Source organism: Sabethes cyaneus, chromosome 1 (genome assembly GCF_943734655.1).
Source record: "Sabethes cyaneus chromosome 1, idSabCyanKW18_F2, whole genome shotgun sequence".
In the NCBI taxonomy this organism is placed as follows: domain Eukaryota; kingdom Metazoa; phylum Arthropoda; class Insecta; order Diptera; family Culicidae; genus Sabethes; species Sabethes cyaneus.
In genome coordinates this window covers 79104355-79132199 of record NC_071353.1, presented here as the reverse complement: position 1 = coordinate 79132199, position 27845 = coordinate 79104355, and the positions used below count along the sequence as shown (strand labels likewise).

The 27845-nt window shown below is 38.5% G+C and overlaps 1 protein-coding gene across 3 annotated transcripts in view; it reads left to right on the top strand.

Moving 5' to 3' along the window:
- The window catches only part of LOC128738976 (GPI inositol-deacylase), a 666126-nt gene that overhangs the window by 174094 nt on the left and 464187 nt on the right, over positions 1-27845 (top strand). For all 3 annotated transcript variants that reach the window (XR_008412136.1, XM_053834512.1, XM_053834504.1), the window contains exons 4-6: positions 16777-17118; positions 17178-17357; positions 17414-17575. Coding sequence is in view for 2 of the 3 variants with exons in the window: in XM_053834512.1 (XP_053690487.1) it covers positions 16777-17118; positions 17178-17357; positions 17414-17575 (684 nt within the window). In the remaining variant the exon portion in view is untranslated. The remainder of the gene's footprint in view (positions 1-16776; positions 17119-17177; positions 17358-17413; positions 17576-27845) is intronic.

Sequence of the window (27845 nt, the reverse complement as noted above, 5' to 3'; positions counted from 1 at the left end):
TACATCATCAATTTTTATTACCATCAATTTTTATTAACCCTCGGTTACTCACGCTGTTGTATTTTGTACAAGATGTGCAGGTTTTTGCATGCCATATTTTTATATAGTTACATATCATTGTTTAACTACCGCATGTTTTTCAATAAACTTGTTATGAGCAAAATGTCAGAATAATTCGATGCATTAATGTTTAAATTGTTATAGTTCATGAAAAAGTCATTCAACAATTTTAAAAAGAGCTGAAATAGAAAAACTGATTTTACAAGTGCATTTACAATAAATAAGATTTCTCTATCTTCGCTGAAGAGATAGAAGGTTACTGTCTTCAGCAAAATTTCTTGAAATAGTATGCTCTAAAACTTTGCAGAACACATCAATGTGTTATATTGAAACTGAAGAAAAATAATTTTTTTATTTTACTTTTAGGGGAATTTGTCAAAATTTAAATTCTACCAGACGATAGAACATTCAATTTCAAAAAACTCTTCCAAAGGTTTGATAAACTTAAAACCAAGTTTTACTATTCAAAACTCTAGTGCGCACGTTTTCTTTGGTTTTGGGCTATTGTGCGGAGGAGTAACTTTGCTACAAAAGTTAGCGCGAGTCTTCGAGGGTTAATATCTTTTGACCGGAAAAACCAATTCTTATGAAATTTTGCATATATATTCGTAGTGTTAAAACCTTTCGTTTGACATTAAAATAACTGAAATTAGGCAGATTAACGTGGTTAAAATCATTATAATTTATAGTTAATTTTGGTGTGGTGTATACGGCTGCTCATAACTTTCAAACTAAACATCCAATCAAAAAACAATTCAATAGTGATCTATCCGGCTATATTACCTTGCCAATGAAACTGATAACGCATAAATCGGTTTAGCCATCTCTGAGAAACAGGCGATCATTTGGACCTTGTCAAAACTGGTTTTTTAAGCGTAACTTTTAAACTGCATATTTGTTTTCGATGAAACTTGGTAGAAAGTTTAGTGATAGCAAGAGCTTTCATTTGGTACTAAGATCATTAAAATTGGTTGTGTATTTCCGGAAAAAAACGCGTCACGTAGTTTTCACATTTTTGCCTATAACTTTTAAACGAAACGTCGTACCACGAAACAACTGAATGGTGATATACTACGCATAAATATCTTCCAAACAAAAGTAATAGCGGATGAATCGGTTCAGCCATCTTCGAGAAACAGGCGATAGAAAATGAGCTGCACACACATACATACACACACACACACATACAGACATTGCTCAATTCGTCGAACCCTATCGATTGGTATATGACACTTGGCCCTCCGGGCCTTGGTTCTATTTCGCGTTTTTCGACCAATTTCTAAACCTTTGTTATATAGTATAACAAAGGTAAAAACCCGATTTAATCCACCTAGTGGTGAAAGGAACCTTTGTTATACCATCTTATATGTCATTTGACATAGGCATTTTCAGTTAAAATATTATGTTTGATTTGTATTTGAATTTGTAATTTTCATAAAACTGACAGAGTCAAATTATATACGCATCACTTTGAACTAAATTCTTATATAAACTGTTTCTTAGGCCCAGCCGTTCTCAAGTTATTCAGTTGTGAAATCTCAAAATTATCTATTGGTGTCAACACATACAAAGTATCCGATAACCGTGTAATCGACTTTCACGGATTTGAACCAAATTTTGTCAGATTGTTCATTTTAGGTCAGAAAGCAAAAATCTTAGATTTGGTGCCGATTGATACCTCCATAAGTGGTACGATTAGTGGTAGTACCTCCTTTTTAAAAAAGACCCGTTTTGTCAAACCTTTTTATGTTTTACTTACAGATAAACCTGGAAATCTCGACCAACATGTCAAAAGGTCCAATGTGCAAATGAGAGATTCTCTTTGCGTTTCTTCTCTTATGCTTATTACGGCAGCATAAATAGATTTCAACCCAATTATTCTAAAGGATAAGCTTTCCAATAACACCAGTAACCGTTTCATGCAAAATAGACGCATTCAAGTGCTTTTATGCCGCCGTAATAACCGTAAGGGACGAGTCGCAAAGAGACCTTTTGGAATGCTGCTCGTCAAATATTAGGTTTAGAAAGAAACTATTTTCACATTCAAATTCCAATTCCAATCGAAAATAGTCGAGTAAAAACTGGCTTTTTGCGCTTAGCATTTTGAGCTGGAAATGATCATTAAGAAATCGACACGTCTTCGGAATTTAATTCAACTGTTTGTTAACGCTGTGCTAGTTATCATCCATATGCATCCTAGCGATAAACAATTTTCAGAGTGTATTTTAAGCTATAAATTACTTTATAGAATATAGGAAAGCAATGAAAACATCGTATACCGAATTTTTGAGCAGATCTGATTTTAAAGTGGCTGTTAGCTTCGGGGTACAATGCTAGCCTAACAAGCCAGTCATTGTATGTTCGAATCTCGACTGATCGGTGTCGCTACAGAGTTAATAGGATCTTTGCCCTAACCCCGTAATTTTCCTGTACTCTAATAACCGGCTGCGAAGTCTGTCGATAAAGAAGGGTCAAGTTCTGAAGGACGTTTACACCCATGGCTTTGCTTTGCTTGATTTTAAAGTGGTTTCTTCAAACAAATCATTAAATTTCGCAACCATTAAGAGACAGATAGTTACTATATGCAGCAAAGTTGCTTATTTTAGTGTTCTAGAATTTTTGTGAAGACGCTATTTTTTTGGACGCATGAAAAAAACAAAAATTTGTGTCACCCTATTAGGTGGATTCACGGTCACCCTAAAGTGTAAGAAAATGTGCTATATTTTATTAATTAACTGCTGCAAAGAAACATCCGTTGAAAAATTACACATTTTTACTATATTATTCTGTTTTAAATGTTTAGTCCAATTAAAGGTTTGGTCATTAAGGTTTTCTTGAATAAATTTCATCAATCATTTTTAAATATCTTTTGACCAGTAGAACCAATCCTTATGAAATTTGGTAAATACATTTGCAGTGTTAAGACCTCTCGTTTAATACTAAAACAATTGAAACTAGATAAATTATCTTGGTTAAAAGCGCTATAAAGTATTGTAAATTTTAACGTGTAATTTCAATTACTCTTAACTTTCAAACTAAAAGTCCAATCAAAAAACCATTCAATAGTGATCTATCCGGCTATATTACCTTTCAAATGAGACTAATAGCGCATAAATCGGCTTGGCCATCTCTGAGAAACAGGCGATAATTATTACCTTGTCAAAACACGTTTTTAAGCATAACTTTTAAACTACTTATTTGTTTTCAATAAAACTTCATGAAAATTTTTATAATTTAGCAAGAGCTTTCATTTGGTACTAAGATCATTGAAATCGGTTGTGTGGTTCCGGAGAAAACCGTGTCACGTAGTTTTCACATTTTTGCTTATAACTTTTAAACGAAACATCGGACCACGAAGCAATTCAATAGTGATATACTAGGCAATAATACCTTTCAAATGAGACTAATAACGCATAAATCGGTTCAGCCATATCCGAGAAACAGGCGATAGAAAATGAGCTGCACACACACACATACACACACACACACACACATACACACACACAGACATTGCTCAGTTCGTCGAACCCTGTCGATTGGTATATGTGGCTCGGCCCTCCGGGCCTCGGATCAATTTCGTGTTTTTCGACCAATTCCTAAACCTTTGTTATAGTATAACAAAGGTAAAACGTAGCTTCGGTGTGTGAGTTTATTCTATCGTTTAGAGTTAACTTATCGAATGCGATTTATAGTTCGTATGGCCGCTAAACGGAATTATGGCGGTATACCAGCAAAAAACAAATTTTCGGGTGCACAACTTTCAACTCAAGTTAACTTTAGCCTAGCTTTATTATTCGTTCGAATTGCATATTACTCTTGTACAGGCAACACTATTCAGGGAGGGTTTCCACCTACCTGCGCGCAGGGTTTTGTAGTAGTCGACGACGGCGGCCTGGTGTGATCTGGGTAGACCACCGAACCTTCAGTGGCGTTTGACGTTGCCAGTCGGCGCTGCTCGAGACGGTGGGCGTGTGGTCTGTTCGTGTGCTAAATGGTCGAACTAAAGTTGCGGAGGGTGGCGTGGTTGGACAGATAGCTATCGACTTGTATCAACGAGAGTGTTCACGACGACGCAATTGTCGCGTGATTCCCGGACAGTCTTCCGCAAGGGCTGAACGTACTCGCTGACGGTCCTCGCGTACTAAGATTCCGCCGCCGACCGCCGCGAATGAAATGAACCCTTGCTTCGGACTCGGTACCTCGGTGCGCAATTGGCGACGCACGAAACGAGGACCGACTCTCGGACTTCGACCCACGAAAGGTTGTAACGTAAATGGTTGGGTCGGAAACCACGAGCGGCAATTGACGACCGCCGTGAAAATTTCGCAACGGATTGAGCGAACTTACCAACGCCTCCGTTTGGCTACCCCCCAGGGCGGACCTTTTATTAGCACACGAACTCAAACGAAGAAATGGCCGAACGTAGAAACCCAGAATAAAACGCCCGTTGGACGAGCGCTGTCCAAACCGAACGTACATACAATTACAATCATATAATATAAAAAAGGAAAAACAAAAATTTACCTTATTCTGCTATAAACCGTATTAAGAATACGGACGCCAGTCGAAATTCTGCTTACGCACCACCAAACTATAAAATTTTAAAATAACACGTTAACAATTGCAAAACAATAGAACAAATTCACACAATTAATCTTTTACACACCTTTTAAAATAATTTGAATAGCACTAGCTCGATTCCTTTGAATCTATTCACTATAAAATTCAACTTAAATGTGCGTCTCTACGCAGTTAGATCCGTTGCGAAAATGTCCGCTTCCATCTCGCTCCCTTTCTTTTAAACGACTTTCCGTTCAATTGTTCTCAATTGTATTTCGGGTTTTAATTTAAATATGGCTACTTAAATCTACAGATCTAAATCGCGAGATTTTACCGTATTTTATTTAGTACTCATCGGAATATATTTTCCGCCTCTAGGAGTAGCCGGGACTCAAACCATTTGGGTGGCATTCTCATGCTCAGCCAAGACATGAACCGTTAGGTTTATAGCTAAATACTATCGATCTCATATTTTAAATAACTTAATTATTAAACAAAAAAAACTTATTTTTTTTTCGGCGCAACGTTACACGATAACAGAACATTAAAGATAAAGTGGCCAGTTTGATCGCAGTGCTTTGATTAAAAGATTGCAGCCCACCAATATGGACCATTGGAGTGGCTTTTTATAAATTTAAATAATTTAATTAATTATTTTTATTATATTTTATTAAATTATATATTAATTTATTGATATCTCAAAAATAAAGAAAAAAATATTTAATAATTATATTTTATTAAATTATATTTTTTAATTTTAATTAATTTAATATCACATCCAATGTAATATTACATACAGCAAATGAATTATCAACTTACATTTTATAATTTTAATCATTGAATATTATGTTGCAATTCATCATTTATAATAATAAATTCTGTTTGTATTTATATCCACGGAAACGTAATATTAATTTTGATACCCATTAAAAGGTAAATATTTATGTGATAGGTGATATGAGATGTTAAGTAATCCGAAATAAAAGTAAAGCATATTTGCGTTATGTGTGGCACACATAAGGATCATGGTTAAACGTCATGTCTATTTGATGCATAGAAAAAAATACTTTGTATGTGTAGCATAATAAATTGTAACGGGTATAATCTATTGCACCGTTTTATTAGTGTATCCCAATAGCATATACGTTTATATTTTTTGAGTGTATGTATGTATGTATGTATGTATGTATGTATGTATGTATGTATGTATGTATGTATGTATGTATGTATGTATGTATGTATGTATGTATGTATGTATGTATGTATGTATGTATGTATGTGTGCATGCATGTGTATATGTATCTATGTGTGAATATGTATTTTTTTTTATTTAACGAGTAGAGAAATCTGCTATCAGACACCTGAGAAGACAACTTAGGGAGTGGGGTTTGGTATCCCGACCTCCCTACTAGGGCGTGAGGATCCAGACCCACTAAAACCCTACTCGAGTCTCCAGCCAGATTCTCGAGTCAGATCCTGTGAATATGTATGTATGTGCATATATGTATGTGTGTATGTATGATGTATGTGTAATTTACAGTTTTGTAATATGCATTGTTATACAGAAAAAGTGATGAAGAGCAATTCCAGCTCAACTAACAATACGGTTTGATTCGATTATTTTTGATTGAAATGAAATTTCGCTGATATGTTGGATACCACGCAAGGATTCATTTTCCATGAAACTTATTTTCTTCGTCAAGCGTAATTTTTCAAACGGGCGTATTTAGAAATGAGATTATTATGTTTTTAAAAATTCATATCTCAGAACCTACTTATTTGTTCAAAATGTCGCCAAAGAAAGAGTTGTCGAAAATGAAGTGTATTTTGAATAAAAAATTACACTGAATGAAAAAATTTCATGAAAAGCCACGATAAAAATCATAAAATGAGAATTATCTCAAAACATGCTCCCGCAGATTTGTCTCATATTTTTTTAAAGATAACCTAAATTATACACTAAAATCTGGTGAAGAGCTATCGAAAAGAAATTTTGTTTTCATATCAAACTAAAAAGTATTTGGTAGCGTTGCCGTTAAAAAAATAATATTTTTAAGGATTTCTTGGTCAGTTTTCTTTGGAAATGTGAAGATGATATTTTCTTAAACCAAATATTTCCGGAGATATAAGCAAAAGAAAATAAGAGGGTTTAACAAAAATTTCTTTTCTGTGAAAAGCAGGTGCTCCCATTAACCGTGGGGAGGACCGACCGGTGAGAATTTCGGGTTTTTGTTTTTTAACCTAGAACGAATAGTCTGACATAATTTACTTTAAATCCGTAAAGGTCGATTACATGGTTCTCGGATACCTCTAGGGCATAATTTTTGGATTTTAACACTTGAATTAACAATAACTTGAGAACGGCTGGCTGGGCCTAAGAAAAAAGTTTATATGACAATTTTGTTCAAAATTATACGTAGAATTTAATTTTTGATTTTAGTTTTATTGAAAGAAAGTAAAAATTGGATATTTTCGAAAAAGTTGTCAAATTTCAAAGATTTTTTGACGTAGGACTACGTCTTTGTTTACTATACTGGGACTGGGTAGCACTTTGTGAAAATGAAAATAGAAGTGTAACGTTTGAATGAAAGATTTCAAATGCTAATAACTACTAAACTACTAAGTGAAACTGAACAATTTATATGTCGTTGGATAGATAAAATGACCAGCAATTTTATGGGGGGATAAGAGAGCAATTTTAAGGAAGGCGTAAGAGGGGGGGTTCCTATACAAATGAGACATAAATTTCCTCATAACTCGAGAACTAATCAAGCAAATGGAACCAAATCTGGCATGTGGGGGTTTTATTTTTTTTTTTCTTTTGGGTACATTCTCCACTGCGACCAGTAATTTGATCTATTGTGGCGGGCCCCTATTTACTGTAAGCCACGTCAAGGTGTCGTATCACTACTATTAATAGGAGTGGTTTCCACTTGTTGACTAATGGCATTGTCCCAATAAGGTATAATACAACGAATAAAGTTAATTGCTTTATTTGGGGAACTTGTCCACACAACTGAGGGTTGTATTAAACCCTCCCCAAAGAATTTGCTCCTTCTATGATAAAGTGCTACGCAGTTACAAAGCAGATGTTCCGCATCTTCGCTATCTAGGTTGCAAAAACGACAAGAGTCATCTTCCAATTTGCCTAGCTGTTTTAAGTGATAGTTACTTGAGCAGTGACCCGTTACCAGGCCACAGAAAGTACGTAAATCTTTTTTAGATAGACTAAGAAGTCTCTGAGTTACTGTTTTGTCAGGTGATATAAATCGCTTTGATTGGCGAGCTGTTAAATTATTCTTCCATATGTCATTTATCATTGATTTTTCCCAGTTACTCAATTCCATTCTGAGGGTACACGTTGAGGCCCCACAGAATGGTTCTGGTCCAATGAAAGGTTTAATCGATCCAGCTTTTGCCAATTGATCCGCTTTTTCATTACCTTCAATTCCACAGTGCCCAGGTACCCAAAAAAGACTTACTGTACTTTTTTTAGCCATCTGCTGTAGCAATTGAATGCATTCCCAAACCAGCTTCGATGAACACGATACTGACTTTAGTGCTTTTAATGCAGCCTGGCTGTCAGAAAATATACATATATTTGCATGTCTATAATTTCGTCGCAGACAAACTGTAGCACATTCAATTATTGCCTGTATTTCTGCCTGAAATACAGTTGGCCATTGACTCATAGATATTGGTATGTTGACTCCGGGGCCCGTTACCCCTGCTCCGACTCTGTTGTTTAATTTAGAACCGTCAGTGTAAAAGATGATGGATCCTGGTTGAATATTAGGCCCACCTGATTCCCACTCCGTGCGACTTGTCTCGGTCACTTGGAATAGTCGTTCAAAGTTATATTGCCTATCCATCCAGTCTTCCTGGGTTAATATAGGACTAATTTTGAAATCTCGTAAAATACTGAGGTGGCCCCTAAGGTCTCCATCAAGAAGCTTCTTTGTTCTTCTTAGCCTTAGTGCATTTTTCTCAGCTTCCAATTGCACGAATAGGTGTAGTGACAGTAAACTTAAAATAGCATCTAGTGCTTTTGATGGTGTACTACCGGTTGCTCCAGAAATGGAGGTTGTAGCAAATCTTTGCAACTTCTCCAGTCTCTTCTGTGCATGTTTAATTTTAGTTTTCGGCCACCATACTAAGGCTGCATATGTTATTCTGGGTCTTACTATTGCCGTATAGATCCAATGAATCATTTTAGGTCTCAATCCCCATTTATTTCCAAACGTTTTCCTGCTTATCCATAAAGCATTCATAGCCTTATTTATTACTTCATCTAAATGTAAATTCCAATTTAGTTTGCTATCAAGAGTTACTCCTAAATATTTGACTTTTGGAGAAATATCTAGTTTGATACCTTCCAGGTACAAGTCGGGAATTTTTGTTTTCCTTCTTCGCGTAAAAGAAATCACGGTGGTTTTGTGAGGGTTTATAGACAGCCCCTCGTCCCTACACCACGCTGTTGTGACATCGAGAGCGTGTTGCAATCTATCCCTAATGACGTGTTCGTATTTCCCACGAACTATGATCACAATGTCATCAGCGAACCCAATTATTTCAAATCCTAACGTTTCAAGATGTGATAATAATTCGTCAACAACAAGTGACCATAGCAGAGGCGAAAGAACTCCTCCTTGTGGGCAGCCCTTTACAGTCTTTACCGTGACTGTTGACATTCCGTGGCTACTAGTTATTTCTCTATTTTGTAACATTTCAAAAATCCAACCTACAATAGCTTTGTCAAAATGTCGTTTTTCCATAGCATTTTTCATTGAAGTGTGAGATGCATTATCAAATGCTTCTTCAATGTCCAGGAAGGCAGCTAGCAGTATTTTGATTTAATATAGTCGTCAATTAGTTTCTCCATCAATTTTAGCATAATTGACGAGAGGCTAATTGGTCTGAAAGATTTTGGGTTTTTCTTATCCTTTTTGTTCGCCTTAGGAATAAAAGCAACACGAATTTTCCGCCAACTTTTTGGAATATAATTTAGGCGCAAACTGGCTCTAAACATTTCAGTTAGACAAGCAGTAAGACTTCCATTGCTTTTCTGAATCATTACTGGACGAATTTCATCATTTCCTGGAGTTTTGTATGGCTCAAACGAATCTATTGCCCATTCAACCTTTGCTTGAGTGAATATACTACTTGGTAGATCTTGCGAGCATTCTCTGGTCACGTTTTGCCCAGTTGAACTTGCAATTTCATTTTGTCCATTGGAAGCTGTAATACTGGTATTTTCTGACCCAGTGCATGAGTCCGAGGAAGCAGTATCTCCACTCAAGATTGGCAGAGATCCTGGAAAGTGTACTTGCATCAACAGATTTAAAGTTTCGGTAGCATTGGAAGTGAAACATCCGTTGTCGTTTTTCAAAGTGCCCAAACCATTGGTATGATCCGTTGACAGAACTTTTTGTAATCTAGAAACCATAGGAGTACTTTCTATATTTTCGCATAAATGCCTCCAGTTTTTACGTTTGGATTTTCTTATTTCGTTATTATACAAAGTGAGTGATTTCCTGTATTCACCCCATTGTAAGGTACGCTTTGCTCGGTTGAACATTTTGCGAGCTTGTTTTCTCAGACTTTCTAATCTTGTATTCCACCATGGAACGTCTCTGTTTGTCGATCGTACCTTGATTGGACAACTGCCGTTGTACGCTCTGATTATTCTGTTAGTTACTTCAACAGACGTATTTTCAAGCTCCCTGTGTGTATTAATACTTTTATCAGGGAAACTACCCCCCTCTATTAGTTTGGAATAATAAAGCTCCCAGTTTGTTTTCCTGGGATCTCTGAAAGTTTCTTTGATAATTTCATTCACTTTATATTCAAAGAGAATGTGTTTATGATCAGATAGCGATATTTCTGTAGAAACATGCCAATTATGTAGTTTTTCCGAGAGTGTGTTACTAGATAGTGTTAAATCTAGAACTTCTTCTCGGATAGAGTTCATGAAAGTGTAATCAGTACCGTTATTACAGATATTTATATTGTTACTATTTAAGTATTCTAGCAGGCACTCACCTCTTTTGTTGATGTCGTTACTATTCTATATTGTATGATGCGCATTCGCATCGCATCCTATGATGAACGCTTTGTTTTTAGATTTGCAGAATGTCACAAACGCAGAGACTTCCGGCGGTGGTACATCTTAGACGTCCCCAGGAAAATACGCTGATGCCACGTAGATCTCTGCTTTTCCACGTGTTGTTGGAATTTCCAGTATTGCCGCTACTATATCACGCTTAATAAATTCTGTAATGGGCAACATTTTGATTTTCCCATTGAAAAGAATAGCAGATCTTGGAGACTGCTGCGTTTCGTCATATATCAACTTACTCGATATAGTGTCTATTCCTAATATTTTTGCTTTATTTGTCCATGGCTCCTGGATAAATGCTATATCCAGTTTGCTTTGGACGAATCTCCTGCAAAGTACAGCGCTAGCACCCTTTGCGTGGTGGAGATTTATTTGAATGAACTTAATGCTGTGACTTTGGAATTTGATGATCGTATGTTTGTTTATTTTATTAGTTTTATTAGTGGTTTTGCCATCCACTTCATTGTCTCCAGTTCCATCACGGGTCCTTTTTGTACTGTTGGCCTCAATAGTCTTTTTTGGAGTCCTTACCGTATTTCGGACGCCGCTCGGTCCTGGGACATTATGGTCAGTATTGACCCTGACCATTTTGTCGTCTCCAGTTTCGCGGATCTTTTCGCCAGTACTAGCCTCCATGTTGTGATCAACATCCATTGTTTCAACTTTAGTTTTCCTGGGATTTTTCTTCCTAATAGGAGCACTCCCAAATTTAAAGTCCAGTACGAAGTCGCACTCTTTTAAAGACCTCATGGATGTCCCATCTACACTAAATGTTAGTTCAACATGCCGTTTGTTGATTATTTTCCTAGAGAAAATCTTCCAGCTGTCTACCACTAACCCGTCATTTTGTGCATCTAAGAGAGCAAGAATGTCCTCATTGCTGTCTTCTGCACTCATTGGAAAGAATCCAATGAGTGTTTCCGGTTGTGGGATCCGGTGTTCGTCGACAGCAATAATGTCAACCCCTATTGAAGGAATGATATTCGGGATAATGTTTTTTAGCCAGTCTGCCGTTTCCTGATTTTTGCAGATCAGTATTAGATAGCCTGGCCTAAACAAACAATTTCCGAATTTGGGTTTAATTCGTTCTTTACGCTGATGCAGCACTTTACAAAGAACAGCTTTCTGCGTTGCAATCAACTGTTGCATTGTTAATTCCGAGTTCGGGTAGTCCTTTGGAATAATGCCTACCTTTACGCTACTGAGTACATACTGAGTACAGTATAATGGTTTTGCCCTTGTATCTGAACTCATTGATTGTCCAGATGGCTCCCCTCTTATCAGATCTAATCGATGCTGAATAGACCTTCTATTCGAAGTCATTTTTGCGGCCATAGGGCTTTTTGCTTTCTTGGACGCGGGTTTTCGCCACTACTATTGGATTCGCTATTTCGAAAACGTTTTCCCGGATCCGAAATAGGAGAGACCGTAGGTAAGGCGGCTAATCGGTGTGCGTCATCCTGACTGACCCCGCTATCAATTAGACGTCTATACCGCTTTTTCCCCGCCCCACTTAGAGGTTTCATTTGTTCTGTCCTCAGTATAGTACCTGTATGGTCCTGCCTGGGCACAACAGTTTTTATTTCTGTTGGTGGTATTGAAAGCAAAGTTACGTTTATATCATCATTATCCGAGTCACTAGCATCGTTATCATCCGTACGCGTCTCTTTTCGAGGCGTATTCAAAATAGAGGAAGAGCACGAAAGTACATCTTCGTCTAGATTTTGTTCTTCTACGTCCATCAGTTTAATATCTTCCATCGTATAACTTTCCGCTCCTTGAGTTGTTCCTGACGCCGCGCTATAAGATTGCAATATATTGGATTCATCCGATATATTACGATACTTTCAATTCCCATGCCTAGTCACTATTTACGATGATTCTAATCACCTAGATCAATATGATGTCTCTGTTTGCGAAAAACGCCAGAAAAAGTGACAAAATCCGCAGAGGTCAAACATGTGGGGGTTACAGAAGACAGGATTTTTTTCTATAGTGTACTAAGACCCCTTCCCCTTCTAAGAGTGGGAGGGGGCTCCCACACAAATGAAATACAACTTTCCTCATAACTCGAGAACTAAGCAAAAAGAAACAAATTCGGCATGTGGGGGTTTTTGGAGGTAAGAATTTTGTCTATGGTGTACTGAGACCCCTTCCCTTTCTAAGAGGGGGTGGGGGAGCTTCCAACCAACAAAAATACAAATTTCCTCATAACTCGAGTACTAATCAAGCAAATGAAACCAAATTTAACATGTTGGGGTTTTTGGAGGCGTGAATTCATTTTATGATGGTTTGAGACCCCTCACCCCTGTGGTAGGAGGATAAGGATTCTCATACAAATAAAACAGAAATTTTTGCGTATGTGCCATATTTTCTGCTATGTAACAAGCGGTAAGCTGTGAAGTAGAGATGGTCGGGTATGAAAATTTGGATACCCGAACTCGACCCGTACCTGATTAAGAAAAAAATTAAAAACCCGTACCCGACCCGAACCCGCAAGTTTATTATTTTTGATACCCGAACCCGACCGCAACCCGTCGGGTACGGGACGGGCCCGGGTACCCGACCATCTTTAGTGTTAAATGTGGTCAATAGAGATTCCCGACCCGACCCGTACCCGGTTTCAAAAACAAAAATTAAGAACCCGTACCCGACCCGAACCCGCAAATTATTTTTTTTTCAATACCCGAACCCGGCGGGTACGGGTACGGGTGCGGGTTTCGGGCAAATTTTCCGCTACCCGACCATCTCTACTGTGAAGGTAAACTGGTAAAACTTTCTCGGAGCAAAGGCAGTGAATCGACGCCGCTAACTTACGTGCCTTTTGCCATTCATGTCAAAAGAGAAGGACATTCGAATGGCACGTTAGATTTGCGATGAACGTGCTTTGGCTTTAATGTTATTTGTAACCAATGGCCCTTTTAAAGGCCACCAGCGAGTTAAAGTAAGATTATTGAAACATGTCAAGCTACGCATAATCATATTTAATACAATAATCTGGGCTGGTCATTCATTACTATTTCAACATTGATGATGCACACGAGTGATTTTTAAAAGAAATCTATGTCTCAATGGTTGCAGGCGTTGTACTTATGAACCCTCGTCCACGTATTTTCAAAGCCACCATTGCATTCAATGAAGAATTGAATCTGAATATTTCGCTCTTCTCTTTTAAACATTCACTTAAACAATGGCACTCACAGATTCTTATAAACATACATATGCCAAACTGCATTTACATTAGTCTTCAATCTAATGATCTTATATAGTCCTACGTCACCCTTTCGTACAACCCTTAGGGCTGTATACCTTGTAGTTTTTTAAATTCGAAGGAGTGTCCGTATCGATAACACTTCACCAGATTTTAGAGCATAATTTAGGCTATATTTTAAATATTGTCCTCATATCTAAATACGCCTTTTTGAATAGTTACGCTTGACGAAAAAAATTAGGTTTCATAGAAAATGAATCCTTACGTGGTAATCAGCAAAATTTCATTTCAATTAAAAATAATCGAAACCAAACTGGTTCTTTTTTCAGCGTTTTATGCAGGAAGTGCTCTGAAACATTTCAGTCGTAATTTTTTCTCTTACTGTTACCCGCAATCGGAAATGTTTGTGGCACTTTGGTTTTTGAATTAGACCATTGCAAATTATTTTTAAAGCTTTTGACACCCCCGTTCCCTTGGAAATTGACTCGGGGGGCAAAAAAAATATTTGTAGGATACGGGTTAAATTGTAAGTGGGCTCTATAGCATGACAAACTCGAAAAATGGGTGTACGAGTTGAGTAAAAATGACTAAAATACATTTTTTGCTCGATTAAAAAATTTTCTTTGTTTTTTTCGCCACCCCCCACTTCAATGGCCCAACACCAGATGGACAAAAACTTTTTAAAATATTTGTAATGGCCTTATTGATTTATATATGTATTCATTCTGGAGTCTAGTAAGGAAAATACAATAGTTGCTCGCAGTAAATTGATGTTTAAAAATATGGCTAACTGAATTATAGATACATATTCATATACTAAGATCTAACAGAATGATCTGGTAGAAGGTCACGCCAGTAGGTGGATTAATTCGGATTTTTAACTTGTAAACAGTATGCCTTTAATAATCGATGGTTTCTACCATGCAGGCTTTTCCATCCTGCCGGATATTTAAACAACACAGACATTACTATAGCAAATGGGCCTAAAATAGCCGCAGCAACTTTATCATTTCTCGCGACCATAACTCAAATTCAGTAGCGTTTCATTAAGACCCAAGTGCATTCCGATATTCAGTAAATGTTATTCTATCAATTAGTATAAAAATCATGTCTTGAATAGATAGCGTAGGGTGGGGCATAAGTGCGATGTTTGAAGTTGTCATCAATTTTCGTGAGATATAAAGAAGGACAACAACATAATATATTTTATAGTGATGCAGTAACTCAATGTTTTCACATTCAACTATAAATCATCTGCGGTAATAGTGTTTTGCAAAATAAATTCTTCTTTCTTCTGATCAAGTGCCGATTCGCACTTTTACCCCACTTGCGGGGCAAAAGTGCGAATACCGCGGGGCAAAAGCGTGAAGCTGAAATCCATGAAATTAGCACAACAGTAGCTAACAAAACCATATTATCTTTAATCTGCGTTATGTTTTGGTAAGGAATATTCGCAATTTGCACCTTTCCTATTTTGCGCTGGTGTATTGCAGCCTCCGTTAGATCGAAACTTTTCCAAATGTTTGTTTTTTGTTTCATCAGAGGAAAAACATAGTTTTCCTTCGGCCAACATCTGTAGAGCACACAGTTTTCTGCAGATCTTTCATTTCTAGTATCTGTAATATGGCGCCTAAAGCTGTATATAATTAGCTATACATTTTAGCCTCGTCCATGAATCAAACTTTTGCCCCGTCCATGAATCGCACTTTTACCCCGCTAGGCGGTTGACGGGGTTAGATTAAATTACGGAAAAGCGAAATATATTTTGTAAATTCTTTTCACCGTATTTTCAAAACAGATATGTGAGCGATTTAAAACGCTGCTACAAATTTTCAACAAGTAATATCCTCCTGTTGATATCGTATTTGCCGTATAACGAAAAATGACATCAAAACCGCCCTAAAATAACATTTGCACATAACTCAGCAACTATGCTACGTAAGCAACCAAAGTTTACGTTAGACTCAAGCTGTCAAAGTAGTCACCCATCCATGCCAATATAGTTAATTTACTCGGAATCTGCACCGATAAATCATTGAATCTCACTTTTACCCACATCGCACTTTTACCCCTCCTTACTCTATAGTTTCGACGTAATTCCTGAATATTGTTAATGGGCTTAATGGGCCGGAAATACCCACATGAACCCTATATTCGAAAGTGATGCGCAAAGAACATTTTCCACTCGTCGTAGCAGCCATTTTATACCTGCATTTTTCATGGTGCAAAGCTTGATATTCTCAAGCAGTTTTTTCCAGAGGGGTGATGTGGCCGTCAAACTGCATACATTGCCCATTTCGCACTCATTGGTTCATTGGCTGTGGGGTCAGTCCCGGCGTAGTGGTTAGCACTCACGCCTCTCACGCCGAGGACCCGGGTTCAAATCCCAACCCCGCAGAAGTCACGAATGACCCAAAATTGGTTAAAGTAACTATAATCTAAACAAAACAAAAAAAAACAAACTCATTGGTTCTGGTACCTTTGGTACTGGTACTTACTTACTGGTTGATTGATTTTAAAACAAATGAAACTAAGCAGAGAGCAGTTAAACACAACCTTTAAGCTATAATTTAACTATTATTAGTTGACCAAACTCGTGTTTTTAGTCTTTGACCTTAAAATGCGGTCAGGCATTGTAGAACTATCGTTTCAAAAAATATTAATATTATTAGTTGTTATTTTCGATATGCAGGCTACTTCAAAATTGTCACCATCCATGGATGTTTAGTCCTTAAAATATTGACAATTCAACCCCTCTGATTTTTTCAAGCATTGAACATACGGTATTGTTGTTAATAATTGAAAAATGATGATGTATTTATTTTAGGGAGGCAAAATCGCTCAAGCTGTAGCAGTTTACCCTGGAATTGCACCACTAATAAATACCATACTTGCTATTTCATCGCCACTTGATTTACCTGTATTGGCAATGGATCACTATTACCACCAATTCTATACCACGATAAATGAGCACTGGAGTTCGAATCGGAGCTTTTGTACAACTACCTTAAAGATATCTACACGTTTCGATCAATTTCAATGTGATGAAACTGATAAACCCATAAAATCACTGGATCACATCCTGCTTGTAACTATAGGAGGAGGTGTACGGGATACAATGGTTCATGACGCTCTTACTTATTCGACTTTTAGCGATCTGCATGCTATGGTAAATATAGATTGGTTTGGTGTTCAAGTTGTTGACTGATGTACTATTTTTAATGGCAGACCTATAATATTCCTAATGTTTGGTTATCGGCTGATCACGTTTGTATTGTATGGTGTTTACAATTAGTTTTGGTTATAAATAGATTTTTCTATAGTATAATTCAAACCAATAAATTCGGAAAAAACAAATTTATTGATGCAAAATACGTAAGAAAGCAGCAAGCGAACCTATATTTTAAGGTTTGTTATTTGTGTTATGTGGTTTTCAAAAAAATACTAATTTTTGCATATTTTAGGGTAAGGATGCATATCTTACAGAGAAGTTGAAAATAAGAAACAATGTCGATCACGAAACTTGGATTGAGGATATTCGTAGGAATTTCCAATATAAGTTCAAGACAGGTCTACCACGTACACGAATGCAGATGATACGGCTAACTGACGACCCATTGTATAAGGTAAGTGTAATATTACGTAACTAGGGATGGTGAGAAATTATGGCAGAATATTTAGAAAATCGAAGGATTCTCATCAGAGTATGGTAAAATCACTGTAAAAACCTTTGTTATAGTATAACAAAGGTAAAACCGAACATGTAAACAGGTTGAGTTCACACTTCGACTCAGTTTTACGATTTCCGTGTCTGTTTATGTTTGATACCCTACTTATTTTCACTCATTTTGCTCAAGAATAGCGGGATAGATTTGGATGCACAGCTAATTCTTAAAAGCATCATGGAAAATGACGATTACCGTGACCGCTCCTAATTCTGTGCAGCTCCTAATTCTGCGCATTTTTCTTTATCTATATATTTTTCAACATTGTGCATAACTATGACCATTGTGTTATTTTTTTATAAATACCTGTTGAATATTACGTCATTATTCACAAAATGTCCATAATATTTAACAGCGAAATAAATTAAAGTGAAACTGAAAGTATTTTATATGTCAGAAAACAACGTCGTTGGCACCAACGCTAAAACTGTCTTTCTAGAAAATTAACAAATTTATGATCGAAATACCTTGCAATGATCAAATTACCCAGTATAGTTAGAAAGAATAATCAGTGTTAGTCATATTTTAGACAAAAAGAGTGATTGCATGCCTTGCTTTCGTTGGAAAAATGTGACGCAGTAGTGTGCAGATTTCGGCACAGATTTTTTTATTTATGTTCCAAATTCTGCGCAGTAATGTATCCTTCGAAGAAATCGCGAAAGAATACGCAACCTCACCCAAATGGCTGAGGTATAGAGGCATGAAAATTCAAGTAGAACCTTTAACTTGCATTACTTGGAATCCTGTGTTACGACTTGGGGTCCGAACCTACGAGCGCCACTTCATGGAACCATGTTTTCTGATTTTTGTTTGAATGTCCAACTTCATGGAGCTGTCAGGCAGTGGCGAAGTGGTTTCTACATGAAAACACAATTTTTAATATTTGTCTAAAGTGTAATATTCAGTATGCATAAAACCCGATCAACTCGCCCTTCACGTTATCGACAATAAAATATTTAAACTAAGGCATTCAAAATGATAACAATATTCCTGTGCCACCTGGACAGCACAAGAACGCCAAATCATGGATATATTTATGGTAATGGCTAATGCCGGATTTTTGACGTGCTTTTAGCGTATAAAGACATTAACAACATGGTATGAGTGTTTATTGTTACTTTTTAGGTGCGCAGAATTAGGAACAAACATGCGCAGAATTAGGAACATGGGCAAGAAAGTGCGCAGAATTAGGCACCGTGGATAAGTTTATAAAACGAAAAATATACTCAATTGTTGGTCGACTTTTAATTCCCTTGTTTTTTTACCAGATACTATAGAACGTAGCACTACACGTTGCTGCTATCAACGTTATTAATTTAAGTCTGGAATACTTATAATAGCGGAAGAATCATAAAAATGTCTTAACTGCGCAGAATATGGTACGTTCACGGTACATGAATCTATCATTTTTCTTGTTAATGGCCACGCAAATTACGCAGCGTGTATCGCTAGAGTGAATTCCAAGGAATCAAGTAGGTGCAGGAATGATATCTAAATTTATTCAATTTTTTGAAATTAATTTAGGTAAATGGTGTTTTTCGTGATTTTATGACTCGAAAATGATGATTTTACTCCTCAATGATAAATTTTAACAGTCCGTATGATCCTCATACGGAAAAACGACCAAACCATACAGACCCAATGGTACACCAAAAGCATATCCTCCGGAAGACTGATCAACTACCACTCGTTCCACCCACTCAGTCAAAAAATGAACACCGCTATTAATTTCATCACCCGTGTCGACAGACTCTCTACAAACTATACCAACGCTGAAAAATACTCAATCATACAATCACACCTGAAACGCAATGACTACCCAATCAAGCTGATCAACCGATGTTGGAACCGCTACGTCAACCAAAGCAACCGGAGCTCCGAGAAACCACCACCACCAAGCCCACCACCAAGCCCACCACCGCCACCACCGCCGCCACCGCCACCACCGCCACCACCACCGAACACACCATGTAAATCCAGCAATACAACGACGTCCAACCAACAGCCAGCTATCCATAGACCATCGCCTACCCAGACAGCATCATCACCAGAAGATCGAGAAAGCCAAATACCATCTAACCAGCAACCATTTCTAGTAAAGCAACCCACACAACTTTACAGATCAATCCCACACATAGCAGACTTATCACCTCGAATTGCCAAAATTCTCAAAAGAGAACTTGGTGATATCAAAATTGCATACTCAAACACCAATAATCTAAGTGCTCTCCTCCCACCAATTAAAGACACTCTCCCAACACTAATGCAACACAACGTCATTTACAGTACCAAATGTAGAGAATGTGAGTCAATATACATTGGGATGACAACCAACCATCTCAAAACAAGACTCTCTGGCCACCAAACCACTATCAATCAGCTGGACAAGTTTATAAAAAACGGACTCACAACAGCTGATAACCAGATAAGAGCTCTCAGAGAAAAAACCGCTCTCGTAGAACACTGCATAGATAACAACCACAGATTTGATCTACCCAACACCAAAATAGTCGATCGCAGTTACAAGAAAAAAGCTCTCCCAATATTAGAAATGTGCCATATCTACAATACACCCAATACAATCAACAGACGGAGCGACGTAGATGGATTAAACCATACATACGCAGGGATACTAGCCTCCATAAAACCCACTCAGAAGCACAATTTCCCTACCACCCCTTCCCAATTAGATAGCAACGGTGAAAACAGTTAGTGTGCGAAGTTTGAAAAGTAGGTTCAACTATGATAGTAGCGAAGTTTTTGGAAAGGTTTTTTCACCAACAAACTGTACTAAACTGAGACAGACTATAAATATTAATCTTTTGCAGACGACAGATATGCACAGAAAAACTAAAGAAGACATTTACATTCTTAAAATTAAAGATTTTTAACGACGAACTGAGACAACTGTAGGTACAATCGAAACAAAAGACATTTATAACTAAAACAAACATGACAAAATATTATAGCTATCCTTGAAAAAGACTAAAATAAATAGTCGAAACGTCGGAGTGAATTGAAAAAGCCAGTTCTAATTTCCGTAAAAGACTGAAAAGGCCAAAAAAGTACGATAAAAATTACGAAACTAACAGTCGACAACGTCTAAAGCGTCCTGATAAAGATTAACTGATACTGAAATTGCATGAACTTAATTTCCGACGATCTAGCAAGCGTAACCCATTAAGCCCCACACTTTTTCCAACAAAGGTAAAAGTTGGTTCTGAACCCTAGAGCGGTCGCGCTAGTGTACTGAGAGATGAGCATGCATTCGGAGATCTTCCTTACTGATTCCGTAGGAGCGACAGAGTAAATCTATTTGCCTCAGAAAATCCACTACCGGTACCAAGTTGGCATCTCCATTAAATTTTGGCCATTTCTCGATTATGTTGCATTGTTGGTGAGGTAAACGACGACCTGGAGTGGAATATTGATTACCTGCTCCATACTGAAAGTCAAACGCATTTGGTGGCACATAACGAGGCTGGGGAAACCAGGGCACACCTACTGGCTCTCTTCTCGAAGCTGATCCGTTTTGAAGCGTCGCAGTTCCAGGTATTTCACGAGGATTCTCACTTTGGTTTACTGGAACTTCTCGTGTAGCAAAGGTTCCGCTATGGTTAAGCGTAACTGAAGGCCTTGCTGGCGGGAATAGTGACACCAAGGTGTGAAAACTTGTCGACGGAGCTGTGACTCTCTCCTCTGCATTATCAAGATTGTTTCCAGTATTTAGCGAAAGAGGAACAACAGGAGTTATTCTTACCGCACCGTTTTCTCTAGCATTAGTTTCGCTCGCTGCGTTGCTGTTCCGTAAATGAACGTTCGCCATTTGATCAGCTAAGCTGTCACCTCCTCTATCATTCAGTATGCGATTCACAAATGAACCCTGACGTAACATATTTGCGAGATACCTTTTAATATAATTTTCAATTTCAGACATATGTACGTATTCCGTAGCTGATCGGTCAATCGGTAAGCGTGTTTCGCTCGGTGGATTTTGTTCACGTTGTGCCAACTCATTATTTGGCTGTGAATTCTGCACTAAATTTGCTGACATTGTATTCTGGGTGAACGTGGGTCCACCTCCTGGGAGCTGTAAAGGAAGCGTTTGGGTCCAACTCGCTTCACTTGTGGCTATCGGATTCCCAACCGGTCTCTGTTCGCGATTAACCAGTCCCTGAAAGAAATCTTGGGCTAACTGATCCATTTCCGGATTACGTCTAATTGTTTGAGTGAAGTCATTTATCCCATTTACTCTGGACAATGAACTTTGAATGGTGGCTCCATCCATATGCTCCGTAGTAGCATTTGTAGTTGACGGTAACTGATTTCTTAGTTTTGAGGATGTTGAAGGTGATACATTTGCTGCCGAAGTCTCTGAGTGAGAAATCTGACTTGGCACGGATGGTCCACAGTTAGGTAAACCATCTGATGAGGTCATTGAGCTTTGTGCAGCTACTGATTGAACACTCATAACCGGAACGTGTATTCCAACCTCATTTAAATTAATTCCAAAATGCCGACTAGCAAGACCACTTGCGATGTCCAGAAGAACCTGTTTGTTATTATTTTCCTCTGGGCTTACAGTACTATATCTTCTAATTCGTTTATGGTAATGAACTAAACGCGACAACAATCCCGGCATCTCTCTACCGGTTGTTATTTATTCTAACTATTTATTTAGACAACTATTTAGATTTTTTTCCAAGTTTCTCTTCAATAATAACGATATCCAATTTCTAACTATCCCAAAATTCTTTCTCACACTGTCTGGTAACAAATCAACTCTCGCGGAATGTATTGTTTGAATACTAAATTGAGCTTATTTTCAAATTACCGATAGTCACAGATATCCCCAATTCTTTAACTCAAAAAACTAATTTCGATCAATTTAGTTATATGAAAGCATTTCAATTAATGTTTCCTTGAGAATACTGATCACTATTTCGGGCCCCACGTTGGGCGCCAAAATGTAACGAATTCCTTTCGTACCGTCAGCAGCTTAAGCGCCACTCCCACAGGGTGAGAGGCTGCTGATGTAATTTTGAGTGCTCGGCTAGAGACTCTCCTTCGGGCGGGTTTAATGTTCAGATATTCGAATGCAATTTGGCTTTTCCAACGATAGTTATGGGATCAGGACATTTGCCGGAACTGATAAATGGATTATAAGAGACGAACGAGTTCCAATAACAGTGCGGTAAACCAACTAAATTGCTGAGCAAAATATTCGGAATGAATGAGCCAACTTCGGCTAACAAGAGAACACCGGTTCTACAATTGATGAAGGGACGGTAGGGAAAGAAATGAAAATTTGTTTTTGGTGAAGGTGAGGAAGAGCGGAAAGGAAGGGGGGGGGGGGGGTATTGGTTGCTATGCTTGACAAGTAGTCATTTTGACTCCTACCTTTTGTCCAATACTGGAAGGTGCATGAGTCGAACCAAGCTGTAATCTGAGATTACAACCGGATTCGAACCCACAACACCCGCCAGGGCATGTGGTTCGCTGGTTCTTGTACCTTTGAACCATAGAGGCGCTGGACAAAAGGAGACCGCAAAATCCACTTCTCAAGGATAGCGACGCGTTAGGTTGGGTTATCGACACATATTGTGCCGCTTCCTACATCAATTGCAGATTACCACCGAGCGAGAAATTTTAATCTAACTACTGTTTACTTTCAGGACGACGACACTATGCCGGCCCTTACGACTTGCAAGGTACTGCACGTGACGTTGTTCGTCTGTCAGCTTGTGTTAGCCGCGTTTCTCGGCGCGGCTTTTCGAGGGAAGGCCCCGTTCCTATGTAATAGACTAATCTCAAGTTTTTAGGCTTGACCTTGAAATGCGGTCATACATATATATTAATATTTTGACGTAGGACTACGTCTTTGTTTACTATACTGGGACTGGGTAGCACTTTGTAAAAACGAGAAATAGAAGTGTAACGTTTGAATGAAATATTTCAAATGCTAATAGCTACTATACTGCCCATAAATGCATAACAGTCCCATCTGACTTTTCACCACTTTTGAGATAAACCTGGGAATCATCTTTAAATTAACTGTTCTTTCAATATTTCAAACAAAAAAGTTATGTTTGTTCCCAAGATGTTGAAAAAAATATCAAACTATGTCAGTCCCATATTACAAATAAACGCATAACAGTCACAGTAGTAAAAATATATCAATAAGCATCTGTTTTTGGGAAATGCCTGGACCGATTCGCCTGCAGCAACCAAACGGAAGATTTTATGGCCTAGAAGAACACTATTGAGGAGAATTTGGATCGGATGTACGATTCCGAAGTTACAGTAGGAACAAGTTCCGGAATATATGGGACTTGAACATAGAAGCACCATGAACCCATGCACCATGAACAAACCCATCATGTGACACATATAAATACACGCATATGCAAATATAGACTATTGGTAGTCGTATAAAGTGTTCAAGACATCATTGGACACATCTAAACATGTCCGTGAATGTTCCAGATACCTCTACGGGGATCAGTTTCTGAATTTAACTAAAATACAACATGTAACATCTCTAAGTCGGTACTCGAAATTGCAAAACTAGTTTGAAATAGTTCATTTGTTGTCACATATAGTGTCCAGGATCACATTGCTCATACTCGGACACGTTCTGGGAGTGTTCCGGACACACAAGAAAGCGACCAGCTTCTGAGATCTCAAGATAACAAATTACAATACAATAAAACAACAACCACACGTGGTCTTGAAAATACTGCCGAGTCACCGACAACGCAAGGATCAGGGCTTGCTGTGCCTGTGACTGTTATGCGTTTATTCTTGCTTATTCAAGCACAAATAAACGCATATCAGTAACTTCGGCAGTTTTTCTAAGTTTTGGAACAAATTTTAGGTCACTTGTGAACAAATTGCTTGTAAAAGTATTCTGTTATGTACATTCAAGTGATTTTATGACGATTTGGACGATTTGTTTCCAACATCGATTCAATATTAAACAAAAATTGTCGTGGCTTCAACAGCGTTTTTCGCAGTTGCACGTTTTTGCAGATGTGACTGTCTTCCATTTATGGGCAGTATACTACTGTACGAAACATAACAGTTAATATGTCGTTGGATAGATAAAATGTCCAGCAATTTTATACTAACATACTAATAATAATTTTTTATACGCTAAATAGTGAAAATGTGTGTAAAGATTCAAGGTCGAATTTTTCCATACATTTCCCTTGTTATCGCCTAGCTTCACAGGCACGGACGACAATTAGATACACCAAAGGATTTGGATCCAAATGATAACCTTGAGACCACTTTGTAAGCCACACCCCTTTTCCAATCCAATCGGCAACATCGATGGCTATTGACGGCAACACCGGTCCCAAAGACAAGCGGAATCAGAGGGCAATGGCCAACGTGAATCCCACACGATGCACTTAATATTACATTTTGCATTATCCCCATCGCAGACATGCGAAATTGTTCGATAGCTTGCTCATTCAGCGTCGGATAATCATTCGAGCAGCAGCAGCAATTGATCTGGTTTCCCCCACCACCTACACTAGCTTACAAGCAGCAGCGGCAGTGCCAGTGACTATAAAATGGTACTCTTGGTTCGCCGTCTGCTCATTCATCGTACAATCGCACTGACGGACGGTCAGTATTTACCATCGACGGCTATTGGTGGCGAAAGCAACGGCATTTGGCGGCAAACACCAGCGATCGGAGCCAACAACGATAGCAATCGGGAGGTAACAACGATAGCATTTTGGCGGCTATTGGAGGCAAATCCAAGGACCTTTGCGGCATCTAATGTCATTTTCGATGACAATTCGAGGCACCCAATGGCATTTTGGCGGTTATTTTCGCAAACTAACAGCAAATGGAAACGGATCGACTGACGGGCAGCAAATTCAGCAGTAGGCCGTTGTGGTCTTAAACAGTTCTTATAAGAACTATAGTAATTGAAGAATGAAAAGATTTTTCTACACTTTTCTAAATGGTTAACGTTCCAACGTTCCATGGAAAATGCTTGCTCATTCAGCGTCGGATAATCATTCGAGCAGCAGCAGCAATTGATCTGGTTTCCCCCACCACCTACACTAGCTTACAAGCGGCAGCGGCAGTGCCAGTGACTATAAAATGGTACTCTTGGTTCGCCGTCTGCTCATTCATCGCACAATCGCACTGACGGACGGTCAGTATTTACCATCGACGGCTATTGGTGGCGAAAGCAACGGCATTTGGCGGCAAACACCAGCGATCGGAGCCAACAACGATAGCAATCGGGAGGTAACAACGATAGCATTTTGGCGGCTATTGGAGGCAAATCCAAGGACCTTTGCGGCATCTAATGTCATTTTCGATGACAATTCGAGGCACCCAATGGCATTTTGGCGGTTATTTTCGCAAACTAACAGCAAATGGAAACGGATCGACTGACGGGCAGCAAATTCAGCAGTAGGCCGTTGTGGTCTTACAGTTCTTATAAGAACTATAGTAATTGAAGAATGAAAAGATTTTTCTACACTTTTCTAAATGGTTAACGTTCCAACGTTCCATGGAAAATGCTTGCTTATTCAGCGTCGGATAATCATTCGAGCAGCAGCAGCAATTGATCTGGTTTCCCCCACCACCTACACTAGCTTACAAGCAGCAGCGGCAGTGCCAGTGACTATAAAATGGTACTCTTGGTTCGCCGTCTGCTCATTCATCGCACAATCGCACTGACGGACGGTCAGTATTTACCATCGACGGCTATTGGTGGCGAAAGCAACGGCATTTATAATGAGTATTATATGACACAGTCCTACGTCACCATTTCGTACAACCCTTAGGGCTGTATACCTTGTAGTTTTTTTGAAACGATGGTTCTACAATTGATGAAGGGACGGTAGGGAAAGAAATGAAAATTTTTTTTGGTGAAGGTGAGGAAGAGCGGAAACGAAGGGGGGGGGGGGTATTGGTAGCTATGCTTGACAAGTAGTCATTTTGACTCCTACCTTTTGTCCAATACTGGAAGGTGCATGAGTCGAACCAAGCTGTAATCTGAGATTACAACCGGATTCGAACCCACAACACCCGCCAGGGCATGTGGTTCGCTGGTACTTGTACCTTTGAACCATAGAGGCGCTGGACAAAAGGAGACCGCAAAATCCACTTCTCAAGGATAGCGACGCGTTAGGTTGGGTTATCGACACATATTGTGCCGCTTCCTACATCAATTGCAGATTACCACCGAGCGAGAAGTTTTAATCTAACTACTCTTTACTTTCAGGACGACGACACTATGCCGGCCCTTACGACTTGCAAGGTACTGCACGTGACGTTGTTCGTCTGTCAGCTTGTGTTAGCCGCGTTTCTCGGCGCGGGTTTTCGAGGGAAGGCCCCGTTCCTATGTAATAGACTAATCTCAAGTTTTTAGTCTTGACCTTGAAATGCGGTCATACATATATATTAATATTTTTTTGAAACGATGGTTCTACAATTGATGAAGTCTATAAGAACACCACTTTAGAAGCAAACGAGCATTTTCAATGTTGCATTATATTCAAGTGTTCTCCTGCCTAGCAGTGACGTCACTCTGTAGCTTAACTGTTACACATTTTCACTTACATTCTAAATATTTCGAATCTTAATGCTAAATCTACCTGTGAGCACCGGAATGAAGCAGCCGATCCACAAACCTTCTCGAACGGCTTGGCTAATCAATCCCACTAGCAAAATCGATGAATTTACAGAGCGTGGTTCGAAGTTGTAACGCCGTATCGTGGTAACGTAACGATCGGCACACTCGCCGATGAACGCTCGCGTCAACCAGCTTGAGTGACTAGTAGCGGGTGGTGATGTTGAAGATTTCCCGAAAATTGCTAGCGAGGCGCTGAACTCCGCATGCATGGGCGGAAACAAAAGGGTGAACCGTTCTTACACGCCCTTTCTGCTTACGTGTGATCCTGGATTTGCACCCACGTTCAACGGTGGGATTTTTTCCTGTTCAACGGTTTAAGCTAATTTTACCCATTTGCCGTACTATCTTCTAGTCATTAGGTTTAGTTAATTTTAGATATTTAGCTCACCTGACGTTTGGTTTTTATGGTATTCAATTTCTATGTTTATTGTAAGCCTGTTTTAGTGTATAACTAGCTATTAAAAAAAATCGATAGTTTTAGTAACTAATTAATCAATCTTGCAC